Genomic DNA, 24,542 nt, shown 5'->3' with positions numbered 1-24,542 from the left:
AAATGCTGAACAAGGTTGAACAGAATGTGTTGAACAAGGTGTGCTCGTGACAAGATTGGAGGGCATTCACGGCGGTGCAAAAGAGCTTTGGTGCCTTTCAGAAATCTTCCAGTGTCTTCTGGCTTTCGTACGGATGCATGTCATGAACCACCGTTGTCACAAAGTCACAAGCACATTCGGCTATGCCATATGACAATAACAAAATGGCGAGCGTGCACGGAATTAATAGCTTCCCTGTGTTCTTGGATTGGATTCTGGTTTAGACAAGAGCCCAGTCACAAGTGTTCCTAGGCGGTTTTGGTTTCACTGGTTTGGGCCATCAACGGGTGGTTGGGAAAGGGGGGGGGGGGTTCTTGATCAGTATTTTACGGCAGAAAGCTCACATTTAACAACAGTGATAAGCTGAAAGAGGAGTTGCCTTCTTTTTCTTATTTTTTCCACAGCCCTGGCACAAGTCAAGAGGGGTTGAGGGGGACCAGCAAGGAAGGAAAGTGCCCTTGTGAGCACTTGGCTAAGAGGGAAGAGAGTACTATCCCCAACTAAAACTCCTCTTGACTGGGTAACTGGTTGGCAGTTAGCAGCTTCCAGTTTTAAGCTCATTGAAAGAATATTCTTTAGGAAGATTATGGGTGGGCAACCCTCTTGAAGAATATTGCCCCAAACGTTGCATTGCCTTGAACTCAAAACAGCGCAAAAAAGACAGGACAAGAAAAGACGACACACAGCGCTCAAATGGCGGCTCCGTGTGTCGTCGTTTCTTGTCCCGTCTTTTTTGCGCTGTTTTGAATTCAAGTTAGTATGCACCAACTAGCCCAAACCACCGTTCTAACGCAGTTTCATCTCCTCTTGAACAGGAATACCTTCACTGGTGGCTAGTTTCCCTTAACCGCAAAGTGGTAATGACGTGACTGCATCCTTCATAAATACTGCATCATCTAGCTCCCTCTTCAAGCCCCGTTTCCAGCGAGAATGGCTTTCTTTCTGCTGGAACCCACGCATATGGCAACAAAGAAATGGAAAGGAGCACCCCCCCGCCCACTAACCTTGAGGATGAAGGGGTCCTCGCGGGTGCACTGCTGCCGTCCGCAGTTGCAGGTGGAGATGTGCATCACCTGGCTGCGGTGGGGCATCAGCAGGGGACACTCCTCCATGCTCACCTCATCTGCATTCTCTGGTGTCCTATGCAGCTGGGTATTAATAAAAGGGGAACGATGAGCGACCCCGCAAGCAATCCCCCACCCCAGCACTAGTGTAACAGTGAGTGCACCCACGGGGTTGATGCAGTGGTTGCCCGTGAGGCTGAGCACCTCGCACATCTGCCGGCCCGACTTCCAGATGAGGTTGCAGTCCTCCTGGAGCTGCTGCGCATACCGCTGGAAGGCCGGGCCCCGGGCGTGCGTGCTGAACATCTGGTACGCACGTGCCAGCTGGACGAGAGAAGGGAGAGAGAGATAGATAAGAGATCGGCTAGCGTCCGGACAAGAAATGACTCTTTGGCAGTCCAAAAACGGCACCAGATTTGAACGTGCCAATTTGAGATTACTGTGGAAACACAACCGGGCATGCAAGGACTGCTGACACTTCGAGAAAGATCCTCACTCATATTGAGTGAGTTGAGCGAGGCATCACGCGGCATGTTGGAAATTTCAAAATAAGCAATCCCTCGTCAATCGATCAGTTACAGTCTACCCACCTTTCTTTCGTGGTACTCAGCCGTGTAGTGAGATGGCAGCCCCTCCTGGTATGCTGAAGACGCCAGGGGAAGAACCTTTCCACATCGCCTGAGGGTAAGAGAAGGGAAACAACGCAGCAGTCATGAGAATCACACATCCTGGCTGGAACTGTGATGTCTGCTAATGCTGTGCGAGGATTGATTACATCTTTCACTGCCCTTTTGCAGTCAGCAACCTGCTTACATTTCTGGTTTTTTCATAAGCAACGAAAACACACAAAAAAAAAACCATTAATACAGCGTGTGGCACAGTACGTGTTCAGGTAAAGATAAATAAAAGGAATTAATTTAAGAGATGGTCTGCACTTCTACGAGCTCTATTTTCTTTTTTTTTTCTTTTTGTAATCACTTGGTGTAGCGTTGACAGTCACTGTTCACCTGAATATACTAATAAGATTACTATAAAGAAATAGCATGTGTTAATGCTATTTGCCACCTGAATATACCAGAGTAAAAAGATTACTACATATAAAGAAATAGCATGTGCTAATGATATTTTCTAACAAAAGAACTTACTAGAACTTCCACTGAAGCATTGGGGTTCCGATTAGCCTCTCAAAAGATGCTCAATACAACACTGAGAACATGGGTGCACGTGACACATCATTAACTTGTTCAGAGATGTTGATCATCATCCCCTCAATACAGCCATAAAAAGTGCCACATTTGGCACATTAACAATACTTACCCTTCTGAAAACCGCACATCGATGTCAAGTGCCGCCTTGATGGACGATGCCATCGAGGCTCCCGCCATCGTGGTTGTTGACAAGAAGAGGTCCCGAAGCTTGACAGCCACCTTGAACCAAGTTGACACGGTGGGGAGCTGGGGAGAAGTTGGCAATTACTCATGGTTGTTACAGCCGCGTAGCGCACTTTTCAAACATTACTTAAGCCAAACAATATTCTTGGTGTTTTTGGACATTGCGAGGGCAGGCGTTTGTGTAACAAGTTGGGCAAGGTAAAGCAAAAAACTACCAACACCTTGTACCTTCCTTGGCGATTTGGCCAAGCAATGCTGGTAGAAGCTGCTGAAACACTGCTGAAAATGCACATGATAGACAATAAATTTCTTCATTCTTTTAACCAACATGTACGTCTGCTTTGCATTTCTAATGCTTTGTTCAGCTGCCCCATCGGTCACCCACCAAATTTGTCATACTACTGTGCATAGCAGTGGAAGCACATTGATGCCATTCCCGCTGAACTCTCATTTTTCATTGCATTTTTCCACAATACTGCTCTGCACTTTCTACCAGGAAAGAGCGAAACGTCCCATGACATTTTAAACTTGAGGGAAAGGGCCTAGTGCTACCAAAAGTGCAGCTGTTATGTTGGCTGCAGTTTCATCTACCTGCACTCTGCCGACATTGGCCAGCCCCTAAGAGATGCCAGTGTATTTGAAAGAAGCCACAAACCTCAAAGTCAGCTGGTACCGGGTGCCTGCCGACATTGTCGTCAAAGCCCTTGGACAGGGCCAACTCGATATGCTGCCACAGGAAGGATGGGAAGGAGTGTTCTTGGGAGCAGACATCCTCAGCACCGCCCAGTGAGAGTGACAGGAAATCATCTGGAAGGCAAGCACTACCATGGGGCACACTGGTTGGCTACCAGTAAGGTCAATGAAACCTGAAGCTGTTTGCATGACTTCTTTTATTACGAATAACCACTTACTAAGTAACACAATTAGTTCAATAAACAGCATGGTTTAGCCTCCGAAATTCTCATAAGGAAAATTCCAACAGGACCACTTTGCACGTGACCAGGTCATTGGCATTAGAATGTGGACAAGCATTGATACCTCAGAAATTTGACATCTGTCAGCTCTTAGAACAAGCAAGGCTACAAAGCGTGTAATCAGCAAAAGGATCTGATACCCAAATGCCATGTTTACGTGTGTACCTGCTGTGACAATTACATAACAAAGTAAATTGTTAAACACTCATTTTTGACCCTTCTTTTCGCTGCATAACTGCATTAATGTAGGTCACAGGCACCTGTGGGCCCCACTTGCTCTCTTGCAGTGCTTAATCACAGGGCAATACAGTACCTGAAGCTTTGGTGTTTATCGCATTCTAATTGCAGCACCTTGGTTGCATGCAAAGTGGTCCTCTTATGATTTTTCCTTGGGAACATTTTGAAGGTTAAACTAATTTGGTCACTTAGTGGAGGGAGGACAGGGGGTTATTTAAGTCCATCACAGAAGAAAAATTAAAAAACTGAAAATTGCAACGTACACAATAGAAGTACAGACGACAGTTAATATTTAGCACACATTTTCACACCGAACAAGAAATCTGTTCAGTGCATAGATTGAGCTTATCCAAAGACAATAAAAAAGTTGCCTTCATAGATAATGCTGGATCCCAGAAAAGGAACATACATGCAAAAAGTTCAATGCTTTTTTTTTTACTGTGCATTAGTGTGACCAGCTGCAATTTCTTTGGCTCCATGAATTGGTCAAAATTAAAAATGGCCACCACACAAGCTGTAAGCTAGAAGTTACAAGTTTTAAAGAATCATGCATAGGAACACAAATCTTATTTTGTATTTTTAACCCTGTTAATTTTACCCATAGTGTATTTTTGTTTCATTTAGGTCAGAATCTCAAGTGATCAATTATACAGCCTTGTAGTAGAAAAAAATGTGTGCACTACAATGATCAGTACCTGTTGCCACAATTTATTATCTTTTTAAAACAATCCAACGCACCCTTGGAACTTCTACAACATATTACACATTTAGTCCCAAGAAAAATTTGGCAAACCTGAGAGCCCATCTTCATAGTCAGGAGAGCAGAAATCCTTCAGCTTCTGCAGAAAGAAGTCAACCATATCCTCGCGGACAGAGGATGTCGTTCGGACGTAGACAAATTCTTGGTTGGCAGGCACAGCAAAGAGGGAGTTGTTACTGGAAAAGGATGCAGCCCCATTGGCTCGTCATGAGGAACAACGAATCACACACTTTAACTGAAAACACCTAACGGTGTTTGAGGCCACAGCTGAAAACTGCTCTCACATGTGCAACAGAATCGACAGCTGGGCCAGTTGGTATCCGTCCATCCTAAACAGCGCTTAACAACACAACGATGAGGTCAAGCATTTTTATATTTCGCCAGCCTGTCTGCTTTTGGGAGCAATTATAGTGCTCCTGCTTATGTGCGGGACAGCACTACAAGATATAGGGGCAGTGAAACAAATATGACAGCTACGTGTACAGTGGTGCTTGTGATCTATATAATGCAGTAGGATAAAATACATTGGCAATGGGTGTTAAACAGTTCATCCTGTTATACAAAAACCAACATCAGAAATACGGCCAAAACACAAAAGCAACAGATGAAGCTGCCCAAGCATAAACATTTCTGACATTATAATACCCCAAAGCAACGATTCAACCCAAATACAATCCAAAGCAACAATCAACTGGACTTCTGCCGGGGTGGCATGATTCTTGCACTACAGTCGAACCTCGCAATAATGAAACTGCTAGGGAAAGACGAAAAATTAGCCTTTGCGGGAATTTCGTTGCCTTCAGAATGAAGCATAAAACAACATGAAAATCGCCTGCAAACCGAAAATTTATCTCAGAAAGTTGGTTACATCACTTTGCGAGCTTTAGCTTGCACCAACTTCAGAGCTCAGCTCTCACACTACAGGAAGCGGTTCATTGCTAGTCGTTGTGCCGCGTGCACGTCCAAGAACACCCAATCATGTCAAATGTATCCAAAACATCCCGCGGCTTCACTTCTCTGCACGTTTTTCTCCTTGATCTTCAGCACCGAGCATGTCCAAGCATGCAAGCAAAGTCCAGCTTCTTCTGTTGACGAACTTTTCGAAAGAGTGGAATCTTGTTGTTCTAATGCTGTTCCCAAAACTAAGTAAGCACCGTTGACGTCCAGAAAGGCCACAGCCGTGTCTGTTTTGTTTTGCACACGTGTGTTAATGAGTGGCGTCCTTGCTTTTCAAAATGATAGAGCAAGCTGCAGGCGGTTCCAAACGCATTGGCCCTACCTTACCTTCTTTCGCTCGGGCCACTGACTTGGGCAATAATGGCTGTCTTATCTTGTAGCGATAAAGATTTCCGCTTTTGGGCTGGCGGAGGCCAGCATATTATGAAAGCAAACATGTGCCTGTCACCACACACACAACAAATGCACGCGCGCTGTTCAGCGGCAGCCGGCTAGCGTAGCCCGATCCAAAGCTGTGCCGTAAGTCACCATGTGTTGCCCTGTGAAGGTGTCGCTGCAAGGCTGCCTCCACGGCCACCGGCGGCGCGCTTTTTATTTTTTTTTTGTAAACAAATATTACAGTGGCTGTGCTGTGCCAGTTTACACACTTTGAGTCCAAAAAAAAAATGCATTTGAACACTTTTTGGACACTGTGAGCCTAAATGGGTAGATAAAATGCCGACTGGACTTGGAGCAAATTTCGCTAATGTGGGATCCCTTTCTAAAAACATTTCGTTGCCACAAGATTTGAAATACATGGGCTTCTATGGGCACTCGCTGGGGACCCAAAAATATTTCGTTGCCACGGGAATTTCGCACTTGTGGGAATTAATTATCGCGGGGTTTGACTGTATACCACCAACTTTTTCCACAGCTTGAATCAACAATGTTAAGTCTACAAATGCCCAGAAGCTCAACAAAAGTTCAAATTTGAGTTTCATGCCCCAAAACTACCCTTGGTTTCTGAAGATTGCTCTGTCGTGGATAGGTACGGACTGATTTCAACCACATGGGGATCTTGAACGTGTTGATACAGTAGCTAATGAAGCTGTGTGGCTGGAAAAAGTACACCATTTCTGGCTGAAAGCACTGCCAACACAAAATGGTGCTTCTATGCTTTCATCTTCCAGAATAAGCTGCTATTGCTAGAGATACCACCTTGTTGTGCTGCAGTTAGTAAGCATTCACATCCCAAAATTGCGTGATATGACCCAGGACATGGCCCCGCAAGCAATGGTGTAGCCAGTGGAGGTAATACATGCTCTCATAAAAATAAGAGAGCTATAGAGAGAAAATTCGCATGCTAGATCATACCATTCAATAGCAGCTTTGATACTGCAGCTTGATGCAGTTTCCAATTATTACGAGGCCCACAATGTGTGGCACATGCATGAGGATCACAAGCTGGTCCCACCTGATGTTTGTGATGACCCGACTTTTCCTCAGGATTCTGTACACTTGGTCTTCCAAGGAATGCTCCAGCTTCTTAATAGGAGACAGCTTCTGTAACAGCAAATGAGCACGGATGCAGCTCCTGGAGATGTGACAATGACGTGCCATTACACTTTACTGTCGACCCAAGCTGGCACTGCACCTTAGATTCGGTGAGGTCGTAAACTCGATCTTCTCTCGTAGCATTAGTAAGGATTAGGACAAGCGGCCACTTTGAGCCAAGCACGCATCGTTGCGTTATTCTACAATATGACTTAAAAGCAACGTGAGAACTCCCCATCATAAAAGAACTTGTCATTTGCCGTGCAGGGCGAAAAATGACAGCAGCAGCAAGGAATGTCACAGGCAAACTGCTTTCAGCTGCTTAACGTCCAACCCGATTTTGTGGGGAAATTTTAAGCAATGTGGGGACAACAGCTGTAGTGATTTGACAAGCTGTGTACATGATCCAGCGTCCTATTTCTGTCTAGTCCTCCGCAGGCTAGAGCCACGCATACAATTCGCCACGAGATCGGCCTATAGGTGGCGACAGCGCCGCAGAGCTAGTGTGAATGCTTCGCTGAGCAGTAGCGGGTGAATGCACATTGTGGGCGTGCGTCGTGTCTCTTTTGCATCGTATGTGTACATGAAATGCGTAGATACGGGTGGTATGCTCTAGTTCGCTTACTCAACATTCGATCTATTGCAAGGAAGAGGCAATAGGAAGAGGCAAGGAAGAAGGCAATAGGCAAGGAAGAGGCAATACGTCTGGAATCTCTGAACGGCTGAAATAATTACACGGAACCTGTATGCCGTGATTTGTAGCAAGCTTGTTCCCACCTATGATGGTGAACATTGAATGAAAACAGAAAATAAAGACAAATCAGGAAGCCCCAATTTTGGGAATTAAGTTGACAACAGCAGAGGCTTTCATTGGTAACATGAATCATAATATTTGTAGAGTGCCCTGACTAGAGTCCAGGAATTATGGCTCGCCTTTTTAAAAATGTTTTTTAAAATCGCTCCTTCTTAGACTCAGGTCCACAGTTTAAGGCCCCCACAAGCCTAGGTCTAGACTTAAGATACGACTTTATTAGGCATACAGTTATGCTTAGCAAAATGCGTTTTTGGACAAGGTAATTCGTGTCGTGGTTTAAAAATGGGATACATAAAATGAGAGAATAAAAAAAACAGCACAGATGCAATCTTACAACTGTCTAATTCCACCAAAACATCCGGATGAAATACTCTGGCACATCCAAAAGAATATATTTTAAATTATACATAAAGATTACCAAAAACATTGTTGCATAGTATCAGCAATGACAGTCCAAAAATACCATTCATTTTAGAAAAGGAATGTGGAGAATTCCCTGACATAGGCTCTTTAGCATGCGCAAAATACATCCCCGCTAATGTATGAGCGATAGAACCCAGGTCGTGCACAGAAAAATTGTTTTTGTTTGCTTCTAATTACTAAAAAGACACAGCGTAATTTCACAGTGGTGTGGCAAATGCACGGGTCTCAACGTCTCTTGCCCGATTCATGTAGCTAACTTATGTCCGTTAAATAACCACCATGCCAACTTCCACAAAGCACCTTTTGATGTTCCTAAGACAGCAGACGACTGCACTCATGGGTAAGAAAAGTGCAAACTTTTGGAACAATGCTTTTAAAACGTCTCATGCTCAAGCGATGGCCACGGCGATGATGTTTCGTGGAACTAACGAAGCGCGTTATCCCGCAACTACCGCTGATTATTGCGTTCCTAGATTAAATTTTCAAGCAGAGGCAACTATGTCATTGTTTACTGCCAAACAAGAACACATATTGTTTTTTTTTGTTTTTTTTTTTCCTTTTCAACATGCGTGTTGCGTCGTGCACAATTTGAATGAGCAGCTGACGTGAGAGCGGCATCCACACTAGGAACAGTTCATCCCTCCACCGCCAGGGGCCGACTGTGTTCGATCTCGGGGCGAACAGCTGGTGCCACTAGAAACTGATATCCCAAGAACAGTTCTCCCGCTTTAGCACTAACTATGCTGTTTGCAGAACACAATCAGAAGTAAGCTTGTAAGTGACAAATGATGACTTTTCGTTCTCGATTGATAGTGGGGTTTAACGCACCGATGCAGCACAGGTGATGAGGTGTGCCGTAGTGGAGGGCTGTGTATTAATTTTTACCACCTGGGGATCTTTAACGTGCGCCGAAATCTTGTACACACGGGCATTTGTGCTTTTCGCCTCGATCAGAAAAGCAGCCGCCGCGGCCAAGAATCGAACCCGCGTCCTTGTGCTTAGCAGCACGCCTTAGCCACTGAGCCACCGCGGCGGGTGACTTTTCTTTCTCACTGGCAGTCACAGCTTAACCACCTTTCATTTGTTTATCCTCTGAGGATGACTGTGGAAATCATTTAGCGCAAGCGGCAATGCATTGCAGGCAGCGGTTGGCTTACCGATGATTTGGACTTGACCCGCACATCCAGCAGCTCAGAGCTGCTCCCTTCTAGGGGACAAGTCAGGAACACAAAGAGAACCCTCGGCGAACACGGGCGCCCATTCTGGATCCATTCGGCCGACACCGGGCAATTCTTTAGGGCATCCGTGACGTTTTGCTGGCAGTTCACCCTGTGAGGTGATGGCCAAACATGTTAAAGATCAACAGTCAAACTGCACGCAGCATATGCAGCAGAGGCTACAGCGAATGTTTTAAGACGCTTCTGGAACTATGTTGCACGGGCGTTTACAGAAAAAAAAGCCTGAAAAAGAAGTCCTTTATGTTCCTCCACTATAAGCCATTAATTATAATGTATCGTCAAAGCTGGGAAACACATTTTTTTGCGAAAGTCTACAATGGGCGTTAAGTTACAACCAGACATGAAAAATATTTGTCATAAATCTATCAAGTAAAGCACAAATACAGCCTCTGCATTGTAAAAATACAACCTTCATCCCTCCACAAACAGCGTCTGTTCACAAAACTTTTTTTGTGTTAAAATACCAAAATGGTTACTTTATAAGAGTAGGAACAGGTGGGAAATTTTCTGTTGCCTTTGGTACTGAGACATGCTCACCTGATGTTGTCCAGTGTCCGGAACAGGTGCACGTAGCTCACGTCAAGGGTTGCGGTAGGGTGCACTACCTGCACAAGAAGTTCCACAAGCAGGGGTATTGCCAGTAGGCAATTAAATATACACCACCTGTGGAAAGAGGGCTAACCAAACAGCAGTTCCACACTAGCACTATGATCTATGTACTGATGCAAAAAAATTATTATGTAGGGGAATAATAAGAAGAAGGTGGAGGAGCAGTTTATTTGTCATAGAAGAAAAGTTACTATTCATTAAATATACAAATATGGGTCCCAAAGTCCCCAGATGTTCAGCTGTGTCTAAGCTATCCCTGAACAAAATACGGTTATACTTCAAAAATTCTTCACAACTGCTTCACAAAGTTAAAACCCTCACTTCCCCTTTTACTTGTGTAAACAAAGCTTTATTAGACCACTTAATTCACTTTTGGCCGGCTTGTGGAAAAAGAACAAGCCTATAGATGGTTGCACGCAAATATCCTTTTTTGAGTAAAATGACACACAAAAGTTGCCATGCATGACCAGTCCTTTAAGGAGCCATGCAGACAAAACACACGCTTGGTTCATTCGAAAGATTGCTCGTTAGAATCATACTGGCACAACTTTTAACGCACACTTCGCTCAACTAAGCTACATAATTAGGGAAAAAGGGAATGGCCATGCCACCCTCTAGCTCATTTCCTACAATAGAACCTATAATGTCATATGCACCGAGCTGTGCGATTGGCTGAGGCCAGCAAAAGCAAACACAAATTGGGCAGGGATTATAAGCTTGCTGAACGAGATATTTGCGCTTAAATGTAATGCACATTCATTTTACGGCAGTAAGAATGGTGCGGTAAACAATGAAAGTTACGAAAATACACGTAAGCATATAAGTACTGATGCGCACTGCTGTTGGTACTGGGCACACTATGCTTGTTTAAGCTGCATAGCAGTGCGCCGCTTTGTAGTTGTCTTACACGACACTGGCCCATTGGCAAAAGCAGCGTTGCCTTACGTGACCCTGTTTGTCGAGGATACCCCATGTTTCACGAAAAGATTACTTTCTACAGTAACAAAAACAAGCCAAGTGCAAATACAGTCAAAAACAAAGCAACGGCGGACAACAGTCCACGGCTGACTACGGTAGCACCATCTGGGAGGACTGACGGTACGCCAGGTTGCAGAGCCTAATGACGGACTGGAAGTTTGTTTGAATACGGGCACTCATGACTTCAATGCTGATGTCCCGAAAACACACAATTAGGCAGGAGAATCAAAATTTTAACCTAAATTGATTACTTTCTCAGTGAATACGGTATAATTTGTTGCCGGACAAGAGCTAGGGGCACTATAAAACACGAAACCTTTGGAATAAAACAAACATATTTTGCCCGCATGGCCCCTTTGAGGATAACTAAAAAATCAAACACGTACACTAGTCATTCAGGAGCGTACACAATAGTTTCACCAAAAGTCACCTACCACAACAAGATGCGACAAGTGGAAGAGATACAACATCGTCTGGGCGACTGTGCAGTGCAGGTCATTCCACACTTCCAGGAAGCTCTGTAATTTAAATGCAAAGCGTGCAATCATCACGTTCAAGCTAAACCAGTGAGTTGAGGTGCAGATGTCTTGCAAGATTTCAACACATTTAAAATGACCTCGAGACAGCCTTATTATACAGCCCTTTGCTATGGTGAGCCTTTGGGTATTGCTTCGACATGCAAAATCCTAAATTTTATTTTCAGCCTTTTTGCAAACCTTTATCGACTTTGTATTTTCTGGCTCAGCATGTGTGCACAGATTTATTTGGTGTTATGCAACACTTACACCGACTTTATCTGCACCATGTATTGCAGCATTATTTCATACTTATGCACAGTTTATGTAACCAATGTATTGTGCTGCACTGCACAGTGTTGCAACGCTCCCATGCCAGAATTTTTTCTCCTTGTTTACACTGAATCATTGCACATGAATTCAATTTTGTGGACTACATTTTTTTTTCAAGTTTTAACACAAAACCTGCTTACTTTGTTTACTCAGATGAATGACCTCGTTGTATTAAAGTCCTTTCAAGCCGAGATACGTTTGCATTCATGAAGTAATACACAGTTTAGAGTATTTTTCTATTGCGTCTTTCTTTTTTCTTTTATCATCACTCTATTCAAACTAACGGTTGAAAAGGAAAGACTACAAATTGAGATCTCCGTGCACGATACAAGCTCATAAGTGAGCAGTGAACAACATTCTTGCTCTTGCCCTCAATTTAAAGCCCACCTGAGTTTCATAACTAATCACAACAATTAAGTGCTAGTCTGCAGTTTTTGTGAGAATGCAATTAGACATGGCCAGCCAACTTGGTGTCTGAATTTAAAACTTGGAGTGCTTGATTTATATCATGTTAAATGTTAAAATTTAGGAGTTCACATTTGGTTTCTTGATGATAGCACCTGCACGAGTTATTTACAACGTATTTTGGAACTGCAAGCTACTTTATCAAGCATGTTCGTATGGAGTATAAAACACATCTAGGACACTCAGGTAGTGCACTCTGGACCACATAGGTGATATTCATTGGTGACATCGAATTTGAGGTAGCAGCCTGAAGATGCGGGGCTCCATTGATTTGATCATCTGGTCTTCCTTCCCCCTTTCCACCTGCTGCAATTTGGACAGCTGCTTTTGCCAGCTTTGACAGCCCAGCATACACAGCACAAATGTTTCACTTGCAGAAACTTCCCATCGTGCAGTCAGTTGCACCATCATTCCACTGACTTGCTACATATGCATGAAGCGCACCCCACACAAAACCAACTTTATTCTTGAACTCTTAAGGCAAAGCGATTTTTGCCACTGTAGTACACTGCATGTCTGACTAATGCCCCAAGAGTGCTGAAATAATTAACAAGTCTATTGGAGTTCTTTGAAAGGCCAAAGTATTTATGCAGGCAAGCATCTTCAATTCCCCAATGGCACTGCAATGAGTATGAATTTTTCGCATTTAGACCACAATGAGCCCAGTCACCTTGATTTGAGTGTTTGAAATCAATTTGTCCTCCTTCTGTGTGCTTCATAATAGAGGTTATATTTCCTAGTTGGAGTTATGGTAAACTTTTTTATCAGCATGTTTAGAGCATTTACGTCAGCTTATCTCAGACAGCGCAACCTCAATTTAAGATATTCTGGTACCTTTTTTTCCCGTGTGTGTGAAAACAAAGATAATTACACTCAACTCCTCTGCCCATGCAGTTCAGCAGGCCTATTACCTTAATACACGACCTTTTGAAAAAACGAAAGAGAGTTCTGCGGATTCTCGTGTCACTGACGGTGACACACTACCAAGGCTTGCACTGCAATGTGCAGTGCCATGCACATGAAATCACTTAACAGAACGACAATGCAACCTGCCACTTGGTGTCAAAGTTTCTGTACGAGAAAAATTAAAAATGAAATTCTGGGGTTCAATGTGCCGAAGCTACACTTGGGCTATGAGTCGCGCCACAGTGGAGGGCTCCAGATTAATTATGCCCACCTGGAGATTTTTAATGCGCACTGACATCTCGACGCACAGGCGTTTTTGCTTTTTGCTGCCACCTGAAAAGCGAACACCATGGCTGGGATCGAACCTACATTCTTGGGCTCAGCAGCACAACGCCTTAGCCACTGAGCCACCACGGTGGATTTCAGAAGAAATTTATGCAGCATGACTAACTGTGCAAGCTCCAGTTTTGCTTCAAAACTCGGTACCACCAGCAGATTTTTTCACGGCAAAAGCAACTTCCAGAGCTCCGATGACCAGCAAGGTGAGAAAACACAAGTCTTATCAATGTGGCCCCATACGCTCAGAATTGGTTGTTATGAATATATGTTCTGTGCAGTGCTTGAGTATTCCAGCTTGAGGGCCATATCTAGGAGCTAAATTCCAATGCTTTACCCTAAAAAAACAAGGGTAGTATGTATTATCACATCAACCTCGAGAATTACCATCATAAATTTCTCACGGCAGTTGCCTTTGATTGGCTAGGACACACGCCACTTAGAGATTCTCTGGAACAAACGTTCCCCAAAAACTCGCTCTTAGAGCTGCTCTTGTGGCGCCATGGTAAAACACCTGCCATGAAATGAGAAGGCTCAAGATCGAGTCTGACAGGGGAGGAGTGTGAATTTTTTTCTAGCTCTCACAATTTTTGAAGATTTTGCTCATCATCATTTTGTTAATGCTTTTTTTTTTCAATTCTGGTTATTACTATATCAAGCAATCGACGCACAGGACTTCTGCATATGCTGGATTGTGTTGTGTGCCATTGGGCTGAATTAGGTAGGTTATGATACATTCGGTAGGGTGTTGAATAGGTTAGGTCACATTAGGTTAGGTTCACTGAGGTAAGGTTATGTTAGATTATGTTGAGAGGTAATGTTATTCAACAAGTTTTAGGCCAGCCGGCTTTTGTGGAAACTGCCGTAGGAATTTCCTGGAGGTAATTCTCACGCCTGCCGTGAGATTAGACGCAGTCAAAGCAAAATAAACAAAAAAAGTTCTCGTTAACCACGTGTTTTTCAGCTCTAAATATTACTTACGACCTCCAATGACTAATAACGAGACGAGCAAATTCGTGAACTTACTTTTTCTTTGAGATCTTGCTCCATTCTTCGACATGCTTGCACCAAGCACGCCGTGTCGAACATTCCAAAGCAGTGGAGGAAAATCACTCGCGTTTCGCGATGATAAAATCCTTCAATCTTGAACTACGAAAGGAGAGAGGGTGATGGGCACAGAATCAATACTATCAGCGCCTAAGATACCTAGTGAACGACGGATCCGCTGACAAATACTTACGTCGTCATTAATAACTTCTTCAACTCCCAACTCAGGCTGCAGGTTGTTTATGCGAAGAATAAAACGCATAGCGAAATTGATTACGACGCAAAAACGACCACTTCAAGCCGTTTGACACAAGTTTCGATTTGCAAGTTTCCATCTCACCTCGAGAACATTATTGCCCAAGGTATCATCAATGAGGCTTGGCTTGACACTGCCTCCTTTGAGAGTAGTTTTTCCTACGAAAGACACGATGCACACTTTCTCTTTTAGCGCCGATGTGAGTTCGGGCCTGAAGCAAAGAAAGAAAACGAAAGATCGTGATAAATATCGAACGGAGCTGCGCACTTTCGACTTTCCTTAACGACGTGCTATGTTCTCCCAGTAGGAAGGAATACCCAGTAATTGTTAACCTTGCGGCCACGGTAATAAACCTGAAACAAAAATACTAGGTGACTCACAAAATATCTTCTATACTTGAGACAGCAAAGCGGTGTCCATACGGAGGTGGCTTCCCGTGCTTTGAGGACGGCGCCATCTTTAAAAGTCTATTATGGATTTAAGTTGGCCTGGATTGGCTTGAAGTAACATCGGTAACATTTTCATTACGTCCGTAAGATTGGATTCTAAAACAGAAGCCGTATCAAGCCGAGACAAAGCGCTCTGGCTGATTCACGTGGATTCGATATCGTGAACGATTGTTTACAGCGCAGCATTAAAATGAGTTCTTCCTCTGAAGATGAACTTGAGGAAGATCAAAAAGCAGAGGTGAAATAAGTACTTTGTTATTTGTCTCCCCAGTAAGATAAAAGATGAAATAGACCTCACGTTTTTTTCTCTTCTAGCGTGTTGACGTGGGTACGTCGTCGGACGAAGAGTTTGAACTCGAAGAAAAGAGTGAGGTAAGATAATCATTTCGTTATCTACCTTTGCCAGCAAAATATCGATTGACAATATCCTTCGTTTTCTTACTTTCTAGACGGAAATTCGAAATGGTAAGTTGCGCAAAAGTGTGCTGGCCGCACGCAAATCGGTTGAACTTTTCCAGACCTGTCAACTCTGTCTTTCGAGGAGCTTCAAGCCTTGAAGGAGAAAATCGGCCTAAAAATGCAAGTTTGCTTTTTCTTCTGTATTAAGGCCTCTTTCGCGCAGTTTTAGTATTCATTTATACAAGACTGTGGGCTTGTCATGAGTTTGCCATCGTTACAATGTCTGTTTCAAGGCTGTAGTTATTCAACGCGCAGCATGCACTTCGCAGGCAGCTTAGGAAGCCGAGAGTTTCACCAAGTTGCGCTGCTTGTGATGGTAGAAGTTGCACCTGTCGGCATCCAAAATGTTTTGTGGACCCTTCAGCCATGCTTCCTTTTCGTGTTCCGTCAGTTCGTAAACTACGCAGCAGTATTCGGGGGCATGGTTTCACACGACATACTGGTACACGTCCATTTTATGTGCGTTTATTTGCAGGTACAAAGAAGCTGTTTTTGGCGAGGACCGCAAGAAGTCAAAGCAGAACTTTACGCGGGACAACAAGAACAGGTAAATAACGCAACTTTCGTTTGGTTACGCACAGAAACGGTATCTACTTTGAGGGTGGTGGAATAGTGCTGTGAGCAAAGGCTTTGGTTAGAAGTGAAGGAAGCAAAAGCATGGCTTATACATGCATGCAATAACTGTGCCGCTGACTTGTCAAATGCCGTTTGTTAAAAGGAACAAAGCTAAGGTATCTGGGCAGACTCCTTGACAAGATTTAGCTTAAATTGCTTCATTGTTTTGCACGTTTTCGGTGAAACCGTGTAATCCCCAGTGCCCCTTGAATATGAGGATTTTTCTGTTGTGGCAATGTTATTTTAGTATTGAAACTATGATGCCTACAGGACATTTTTTGTGTGCATAGCATGTTTTAGTGGTTTTAATGGTGTTTTTCAAGCCACATGTCGCAAATGGCTTGCTGTTACACGTTCGTTGTAGCAGTACGCTTAGTGACATCTCTTCTATTCCTCGTCTATCTATCCTCTGTTGTGCTGTCGTCTATTTCACCTGTGTTTGCACTTTTGTTTAAATCAGTGAAAGGTTTAAGCCAAGAATGTTGTGCCGGGTAAAATAGTGACTGCTAACGCTCCAGCTTCAAAGCAAAGGTGGCCGTGTTTGTGCTGATTTCCAAAGCTGCTTTATGACTAGTGAGTTGTCCCTTCTACAGCATGTGTGTGTGTACTATTCACAGACCACGTGAAATGTCTGCCAAGAGGCAAGTCCCAGTCTACAGGGAGGTCTTCCAGGTGAAGAAAAGGGTAAGGCGTGCCAACTGTGCTTATGTAGTTCAAGAGGACTTTGATTTGGGCGAGTTGGTGAACGTTCATGATTGAAAATCAGCGCAGAAAAAACAGCGCAAAAAAGGAACGAGAAGTAGACAGGACAGCGCTGCACTCGCAACTAGAACTGCCTGCACTTCAACTGCCTTATCTCAAAAATATATCTCTCATTTAAAGTAAACGTGGCGATGAAATGAAATATTTTTATAGTTGCTACGGTTGCTTCAGTGCACAGTTGAGAGTCAAACATAGGGGTAAACAATTTTCTGCATGGGTCTAGCGTTTATTTTGGACCATGATTTGAGGTGATGTGGTTGCCATGCATTTTAAATTGGAAGCATGTCTCTCAAGGAGCATCCTGAATACTAGGAATGTCCGCAAAAACTAGTCTTTTAGAGACTATAGTATTTCTTGGGCTACTCAAACGCAGAAATTTTGGTCTGTCTGTCTGTCTGTGACTCGATTCAGCCACCCAGTAGTATGAAAGTCTAAGTCCAGTGTCAATGTTCATACTTGTCAACATTGTTAAACAAGAACAGGACATTACGCAAATATAAGGCAGAAAATCAATGCGTAAGTGATATTTGCAGTGTTCCTTTATTAAAAAATTGACTGGCGATTACAATACACTCTAATGCGATATTTGGGCATAGCAGCAGTGCGCTGAGGCAGCACTCAGTGGTGGGTTCTCTCGACGGCAGCTATGGTGAGCCTCTGCGGCGGCTCAGGAAGGGACCGTGAACTGCGTCTTAAGCGAATGCACATCATAGTCACGCTCACGCCCCTCTCATGTTTCCGCCAAGCGTCGCGCCGTTGAGCGCCTCGTGCAGGCACAGCATACTGCCCCCTCCTCTCCCCCACTGCACCCTTTCGGAGAGAGCTGACTCACGCCACCTCAGTGACGTGGCTCAGCCCACCAATGGGCAAAAAGCAAAGAGCTGCGCCCTAAAAATTCCTGGATGCTTGGTTTTTGCAATAGCATATGAAATACTACATCAACTGCAGAACACTGTCGCCTGCTGTTGCCTGCGCTTCTATAGCTCCTGGTGGCATTTAGGAAATCAAACGGCAACAGCAACGAAAGGTTCCACTGGATAGGTTCCTTGTTCCGCTTCGAACGCTCGTGGAGTAGGGCAACGTGGTTCTATAAACGTTGCAGTAGGGTGCCTCAATTCACGCGCATCTCCGCCGTACGGCAGCGCTGGCATTGAGGCACCCAAATTGGAGAAGTGGAACGCGGTAAATTTAAATTAATTTGAGAAAACCTCAAGCGTGTTTTGGGAGGAATGACACGGAAGAGGAACAGGATGAGGGGTGAGCGGGAAAGAGAAGGGAGGCATTGGTTTTGCAGGGGCTTTAGTCGACTATCTTCTTTTGTCGACATTTGCAACGGAAGGAGCAGATATGCAGGCATTTTTTTATTAAAAAAAAATCCCGGTCTTGTAAGGTTTTGGTTAATGAAAAAAATATATAAAATATTTTTAGACAAATTTATTCCCATTGCTGCCTCTAGTCAAAGCCCAATCATTATAGATCACTGAAATAAAAAAAATAAGAAAATGTGTTCAGGTGTTCTGTGATTCTTTAAAAAGTTTCGGTTATGGTTAAACGCAAAGCGTGGGACATTTGAAATGAATTATTCAGTAGCATCGTGCCCTGGTTACAGTTGTTAGCACGGTTTCACTTCGGGGTTCACCAGATGAGCGATAAAATATTGCTTGTGTGTAGGACAATCGCAGTGGCTAAGTAGCATCCTGATTTCCTCATCTTCCTTTGTTCATCTCCTTTCAGGTTCAGGAGGATCCACGGTTTAACGCCAGGTGTGGGGAGTACAACGAAAGAGCTTTCAGGGAGAGCTACTCGTTTGTGAAGGACATTCGTGCAAAAGAGCGGGAAGAGTTAGCCGGGATGGTGCGACAAGAGAAAGACCCCGTGAAACGGAAGACACTGAAGGGACTTTTGCTGAAGATGGTTGGTGTTCTTTGCTATGCTTGCAGTTTCCACTCTTGCAAAATGTAGCTCTGGATCATGAGCTGTCGCGATTTATACACTTGTGGAAACTTCAATTTCTCGCTAATGCGTTTTATCCAGCATCTCTCCTTCGTGGTTATTGACTGCTTCCTACTGTTTTTCGTTTTCAGAAAAACCAGGAAGCCACTGAAAAGATGAAAGACTTGAAGGCACGTCTGGATGACCAGTACAGCGAGTTCCTTGCTAGCAATCGGGACAGGAAGCCAATCTACTTGAACAAGAGTAAGGCATACGTCATATTATTTCCATGTGACATTTTTGACAGTTACGCATGTACAAGAGCTGCAGCTAGCGTAACTTCCATTTGTTTTCGTTCATATCAGTTTCACCAAAATTGAATTCTCCATAGTAGATTGGTTACCGCGGGCAGTGGTTCAACCTGTAAGGCCACATCTTGCATACTGCACAGTGCAACTGTTTGTTCTCACACTTTATTTCTTCAATTGTCTTGTAAGGTGTAGCTTTAAAGTTTAAAAAAAAATGGAGGAGGCAATTGAGCGGAAAGGTGTTAAAAAAAAGTGTAGTGTGTTTTAGTGCGTGTGCCATATTCTCGCATTTTGTGCAGGAAATGGCAGTCAAGGCACGCAACTGCAGGCTGTGTCGTTGGCACCACAAAATATAAAGTTGTACATTGTTAGAAGGAATTCAGTTACATCAAAATTTCTGTGCCGTTACTTGAACCACTGTCTGCTTTGTTTATTTTCACCACTCGCCTCAGAATGCTTCATTTGAAATGCATTCTGGATAGCCCAAAATTTTCATGGCAACGTCTTTAACTGTTGAGGTGCCAGCTGGCTTGCATAGAGATTTAGATTATGAAAAACTGTGACTGAAGATAAGTACAAGAAGCATGCTTGAATAGCTAGTTGCTCAAATTTTTTTTTCTACGAACTCTTCGGTATTTTTCTTTTCTTTTTTGGTGGTGGTCTTGCTTCATTGGCACGTCATCGTTTGCCCTAATTATGTGGGTTACAGCTTACACTTATATGTATGTAACAATACTTTTTCTCAGCTCCTATTAATGTCTACCAGTCTAGTTCTCGTCAGTAGAAAAGGGTTGGCACAGGTTAGTGGGTAGGCTCTGGTACCAGAAACCTGTGTAAAAAGAAATGCACAGCAATGAATATGAACACAAAATTCTGCTGAGACCTACTAAGTATGTGATGCGAAGGAGACGCTTAAAGGAGCACTGACACAAAATTTTGAAGGCGAGATAACTTCGGAGATAGATTGGTGGGAACACATATATATCATCTGCAAAATATTAGCGGCGAATAGAGCCTAGAACATATTTAAAATCAATTTTGAAGTGTGCGAAACGCAACCGAGCAGCCAGCAGAGGACCATGCGCAATTGTAAATAAACAACATCCAAACACGTCACGAGTTTGTGTTTGCCGCTTCCGCACTACCGGCGTTTTTTGCCGGTTCGCCCGGCCCGCCGCTCCAATCGGAGGGCCGGAGGGCGGAGCTTCTGCTCTCGAGAAGGAACGACCCGATCGTTGGCGGCGGAGGCGCCGTGATTTCGTCAGCTAATCGGGCAGCTGGCCGCGACCAAAGTTCTACAGCGATTCCAGGCTCTCTATTTCTATTACTGTTTATTACCATTGGATGCGAAAACGCGCCGGAGGCACGAAAAGCTCACTGAGCTAGCCGCACGGTCGCTGTGCAGGCGGCGGCCACGGCCGCGAAGTGGCCCAGGCCGGCGCAGGTAGCTCGAGTGATAGCGGGTGATAGCTTGTTACCGCTGCATGAAATTGTCCCCAAGTCCCGACCATGGTGGCTTACATGAGAAAGAAGTTAATGATGCGATGGCGGGTTACATTAAAAATTGTCATCTGCACCGCTTACGAGAGCGGCACTTGAATATCCGCCGCAGTGCTGAGCGGAACACATCTGTAGGCGGACCTGTAGGCAGACCGGCCGGCTGCTCCCAGCGCGCGTTTTGCCACCCACCGTCTCGAGCGTCGCGCGTCGTTCTTTAGCCGCGGTAGCATTTGCACTCGCAGCGCCTACGTCACATCCACGGTCGCTTTTTAATTAAGCGCCTCACGAGATCAGTACGTGGGGGCATTCGCAGAAACTGCCGTCGATGCAGATTCGACAGTGCTACCGCGGCTCTGCTCTGTGATATCCCTCCGACGGTCACGTGGTCAGCTTTGTTCACACAAAATCCATCGTTTCGCGGCACTCGCTGAAACCGAAACTGCGACTGGCCGCATTGAAAATGCCTCTAATTAAACAACCGTCGCACGCTGAAGCAAATGAGGTTTCTACAGGTTATAAGTAGGTCACTAGCTACTTATCGCAACAAAAAAAACAAGATGCAAAATTTTTGTGTCAGTGCCCCTTTAAGCTTGAGCAAGTCTTTGCTTTAATACAGAGGTTTACCATAGCTCATCGCAGAAACCATTAAAGAAGTTGCTAGGTTCATATATATGCAAGAGTGTGTTGGTCTTCATCACTGGCCTGGTGTCACAAATTTCAATGTTAAAAACTGTGTGTAAGGGTAAAGCATAGACAGACTTTGGTTGGCATGAGGAAGCCACTGCTCAGTAAAGTTCTCTATAGCTTTCTCATGATAATTAATTTGCCAAGGCATTCTGCCACCGGTTACGGAAGTTGCGAGTTGGCCCTGTAAAACGGATTGGGAGATTTTTGTAAGAATTTCAATCATCAGGAACTTACAGAAGACTGTAGGTTCCTGATTACTGAACATCAGCTGTGGTGTGTGCACTTTGGGGGCTCATAACTATCGTGCACCCTGTAGGAAATTAGACATTACCCTGGCTCATGCAGGGTAAGCCTTGGCTCAAGCCCTGTCCCCCACATTGAGCATTGGCCAACATTGAGCGTAGGAAAAATGTTAAGGGTCAAAATAAATAAAAGTTGTAAACACCTGGCTCATTCAAAAGAAAGTGCTTCTGTTCAGAGCAAAAGGCTTAATTGTAATTAATACACAGGGGTCGTAAATTTTCAAATGGAGATTTTATTGCAAACTACGGGCGTATCTTATGTGCCACTGCAGTTGTCAAGTGGCTTTACATTGAGCCTGTTAACAGATTTAATAGAGACAATATCATTGGTACGTTATGCGGTGCATTCTGGGAATGCTGTTAAAGGCGCACTAAAGGGCAGAAACAAGCTGGCCTGCATCAATAGATCAAGGTGCCGGGAATCTAAATACGCCATTTAGTGGTTTGATAAGGCAGAAAACGCCAGAAATGTAAAAACAGGCGACAACGCTTCGTACGCTTTCGTGTTCTACGGTTTGCGACGTCACAGAAGTTGTGAATGGCGGGGCTCATTGGGGAAGCATCTATAGACGTTTTCCTCGAATAAAGAGTTTTTAAGTATTTGAGCACGTGAAATAAACGTAAATCAAAACTTTCCATGAGCTGATCTAATTTTAAAAACACAGACTACAGCTTTTATACATTGCAAGACAGGCTGCCTTCCTCACACTTAAAGGCCAACTGCACTCAAAATTTCGACTTCTTGAAAACCCTATTTCCGTATAGTCTGCTTAAAAAGAAAGCAACATGCAAAATACAACAGCTGAAATACGCACGTGGACGCCGCAAGCGGCCAGCAAAAATCGGCGATTTTGAAACCGAAACCGAGGAGAGCGCGGCCATTGCAGTGACGTTGCAGCCGTCCAGCGAGCGGCCGGACGGTCACCAGTTCGGGAGAATGTCTGCGCGCAAGCTCTGCGCGCAAGCTCTACGCGCGCACGGGGCAGCAGAGCTCGACCGGTTCTCCCGCTGCGTGGCTGGCCAGAGGAAAAAGCCACCGTCGGCTGGAACGTCACAGGCGCGTCATGGCTGTTTACGCGATCCGCCGGCAGGTGCAGAGTGGTCTGCGGCGGAGCCTTTTTAAACGCTTCTGACTGATTAACGAGGCGTTTCGCGGGGCTACCACTTGTGTCTCAGCTTATTTGGGGGTACTTACTACGCATTAAAAACAAATTTGGCCGAGGTGAAATTTGAGTGCAGTTGGCCTTTAAGGGTCGGCCATCATGCTTTCAGTTTCGTTTTGGGTAAGCATTGGTGCGCCATTAGCGAATTCAATAATCTAGTACCATGGTGATCGCCCGAGTGTCTGCAAGCAATATCCCCAGCAGGAAGCGGCAAAAGGAACAAGATGCACTGCGGGTGATTAAGTGGTCCGCCTGAGCTTCTGATTCATTCTCCATGCGCAGATGTTGCTATCGGGTGCTATAAAGCGTGCCCGCACCCAGTTCAAACATTATTGCCCACGAAAGGTTAGGGTACTTACTGCGGGGGGTTATCCGAACGATCTAAACTTGTGCTTTTCCGTTCACTGCAAGCCGCTGTTGATGAATAATGTTTGGGCTGGGCGGAGCCTCAGTCACGAAAACTACTGAGGGGGGTCCGGGAAGCGAGTGTGTATTTCATGCCAGGTTGGCGCATTGTGTGGGAGAAGAGAATACGAGATGGACGTGATCGCCAGACGAGATGAGATGGAGGCTCCCACTTGAGCGACGCATAGCGGGGGAGTCGTGCCAGTACGATATTTGAAACAGCGCTTGTCGCTTCTTCGCTCGCTCGCGGTCGGCGTGATGGTGTCTGGTGTAGGCAGGCATACCGGCCGGTTCCGGCGGGGAGGAGTAATAACACCCCAAGCCAGCCTCCTCAGCCAGACAAACGTTGTCAGCGTCATGGTCGGCGTCGGCCATGGCTTGTAGACCTAAAACCTATTGCGGCCAGCGTGAGAGTTCGTGTGTGACTGTATGGCTACGTCACGAAAAAATGAAAGGGAAGTGGGTGAGAGAAAGGCCAGCTCTGTTTGCTTATTTCTCAGCAAATAACACATTGTTGCTCATCAAACAAAAGCCGAGAGTGTTGCGATACGTATGATATTTCGGTTGAAACAAAATTTAATTGAGCCTTTAGTGTTCTTTTAAGGTGTGATCTAAATTCCGAGTCTTTCAGGCGTTTTGTGCACCTTCTTTTCAACAGAGATAATACTGTCGGAGTAACGGAATCGTTTTACAAATTTTTGAAAAGCAGTGCTGTATTTGCAGCTGAACAGACAACTAGTTGAAAAAGCTTAATTTCGGTGCACAAAAACAATGCTACATACAAAAAAGCATCTTTGTGCAGCTATTTGGTTTTGAAAGCGCTTGCTTGATGTACTGGGGATGCCTGATTTCCATGGACGCACGGTTGTTTTTCTTTCACAGCTGCAAAGAAGAAAATTGAGCTTGCTGAGAGATTCAAGGAACTAAAGAAGGCTGGCAAGTTGGACAAGTACTTGGAGAAAAAACGCAAGAAAAATGTCCAGAAGGAGCGAAAGAAGCTGCCTTTGTGAGTCCTGTAGGATGCACAGCATTCCTGCCCCCTGCATTGTACATAAATTCAAAATAAATGTATTATTACCCGCTGA

At 44.5% G+C, this 24,542-nt stretch overlaps 2 protein-coding genes across 2 annotated transcripts in view; one reads left to right on the top strand and one right to left on the bottom strand.

Moving 5' to 3' along the window:
- The window catches only part of LOC144145098 (nonsense-mediated mRNA decay factor SMG8), a 26,092-nt gene extending 10,689 nt beyond the window's left edge, over window positions 1-15,403 (bottom strand). Inside the window, exons 1-14 of the mRNA XM_077676591.1 lie at window positions 15,256-15,403; window positions 14,960-15,086; window positions 14,813-14,848; window positions 14,599-14,721; window positions 11,452-11,535; window positions 9,968-10,035; window positions 9,350-9,521; window positions 6,876-6,964; window positions 4,499-4,641; window positions 3,150-3,301; window positions 2,421-2,557; window positions 1,694-1,781; window positions 1,272-1,427; window positions 1,044-1,187 (exon numbers count right to left, since the gene is read on the bottom strand). Coding sequence (XP_077532717.1) covers window positions 1,044-1,187; window positions 1,272-1,427; window positions 1,694-1,781; window positions 2,421-2,557; window positions 3,150-3,301; window positions 4,499-4,641; window positions 6,876-6,964; window positions 9,350-9,521; window positions 9,968-10,035; window positions 11,452-11,535; window positions 14,599-14,721; window positions 14,813-14,848; window positions 14,960-15,086; window positions 15,256-15,332 — 1,596 coding nt within the window. The 5' untranslated portion in view covers window positions 15,333-15,403. The remainder of the gene's footprint in view (window positions 1-1,043; window positions 1,188-1,271; window positions 1,428-1,693; window positions 1,782-2,420; window positions 2,558-3,149; window positions 3,302-4,498; window positions 4,642-6,875; window positions 6,965-9,349; window positions 9,522-9,967; window positions 10,036-11,451; window positions 11,536-14,598; window positions 14,722-14,812; window positions 14,849-14,959; window positions 15,087-15,255) is intronic.
- Window positions 15,397-24,542, top strand: LOC144145100 (ribosomal RNA processing protein 36 homolog). The gene is made up of 9 exons (XM_077676593.1): window positions 15,397-15,562; window positions 15,640-15,696; window positions 15,774-15,789; window positions 15,843-15,903; window positions 16,259-16,330; window positions 17,016-17,082; window positions 18,895-19,074; window positions 19,245-19,356; window positions 24,340-24,542. The coding sequence occupies exons 1-9, from the start codon at window positions 15,515-15,517 to the stop codon at window positions 24,465-24,467; spliced, it is 741 nt and encodes a 246-aa protein (XP_077532719.1). The 5' UTR covers window positions 15,397-15,514; the 3' UTR covers window positions 24,468-24,542.

The sequence above is a fragment of the Haemaphysalis longicornis genome, unplaced genomic scaffold (assembly GCF_048455015.1).
Source record: "Haemaphysalis longicornis isolate Haplotype H1 unplaced genomic scaffold, Haemaphysalis longicornis Haplotype H1 scaffold_7, whole genome shotgun sequence".
Lineage (NCBI taxonomy): Eukaryota > Metazoa > Arthropoda > Arachnida > Ixodida > Ixodidae > Haemaphysalis > Haemaphysalis longicornis.
Note: the sequence above shows the minus strand (reverse complement) of the source record. Positions and strands in the feature narration are given on the sequence as shown.

Bases quoted from the DNA above. Each gene is read 5' to 3' on its own strand.
- LOC144145100 (XM_077676593.1), top strand. From the start codon at position 15,515: ATGAGTTCTTCCTCTGAAGATGAACTTGAGGAAGATCAAAAAGCAGAG. The intron at 15,563-15,639 runs GTGAAATAAGTA...TTTCTCTTCTAG, and splicing joins AGGAAGATCAAAAAGCAGAG to CGTGTTGACGTGGGTACGTC. The intron at 16,331-17,015 runs GTAAATAACGCA...TACTATTCACAG, and splicing joins ACGCGGGACAACAAGAACAG to ACCACGTGAAATGTCTGCCA.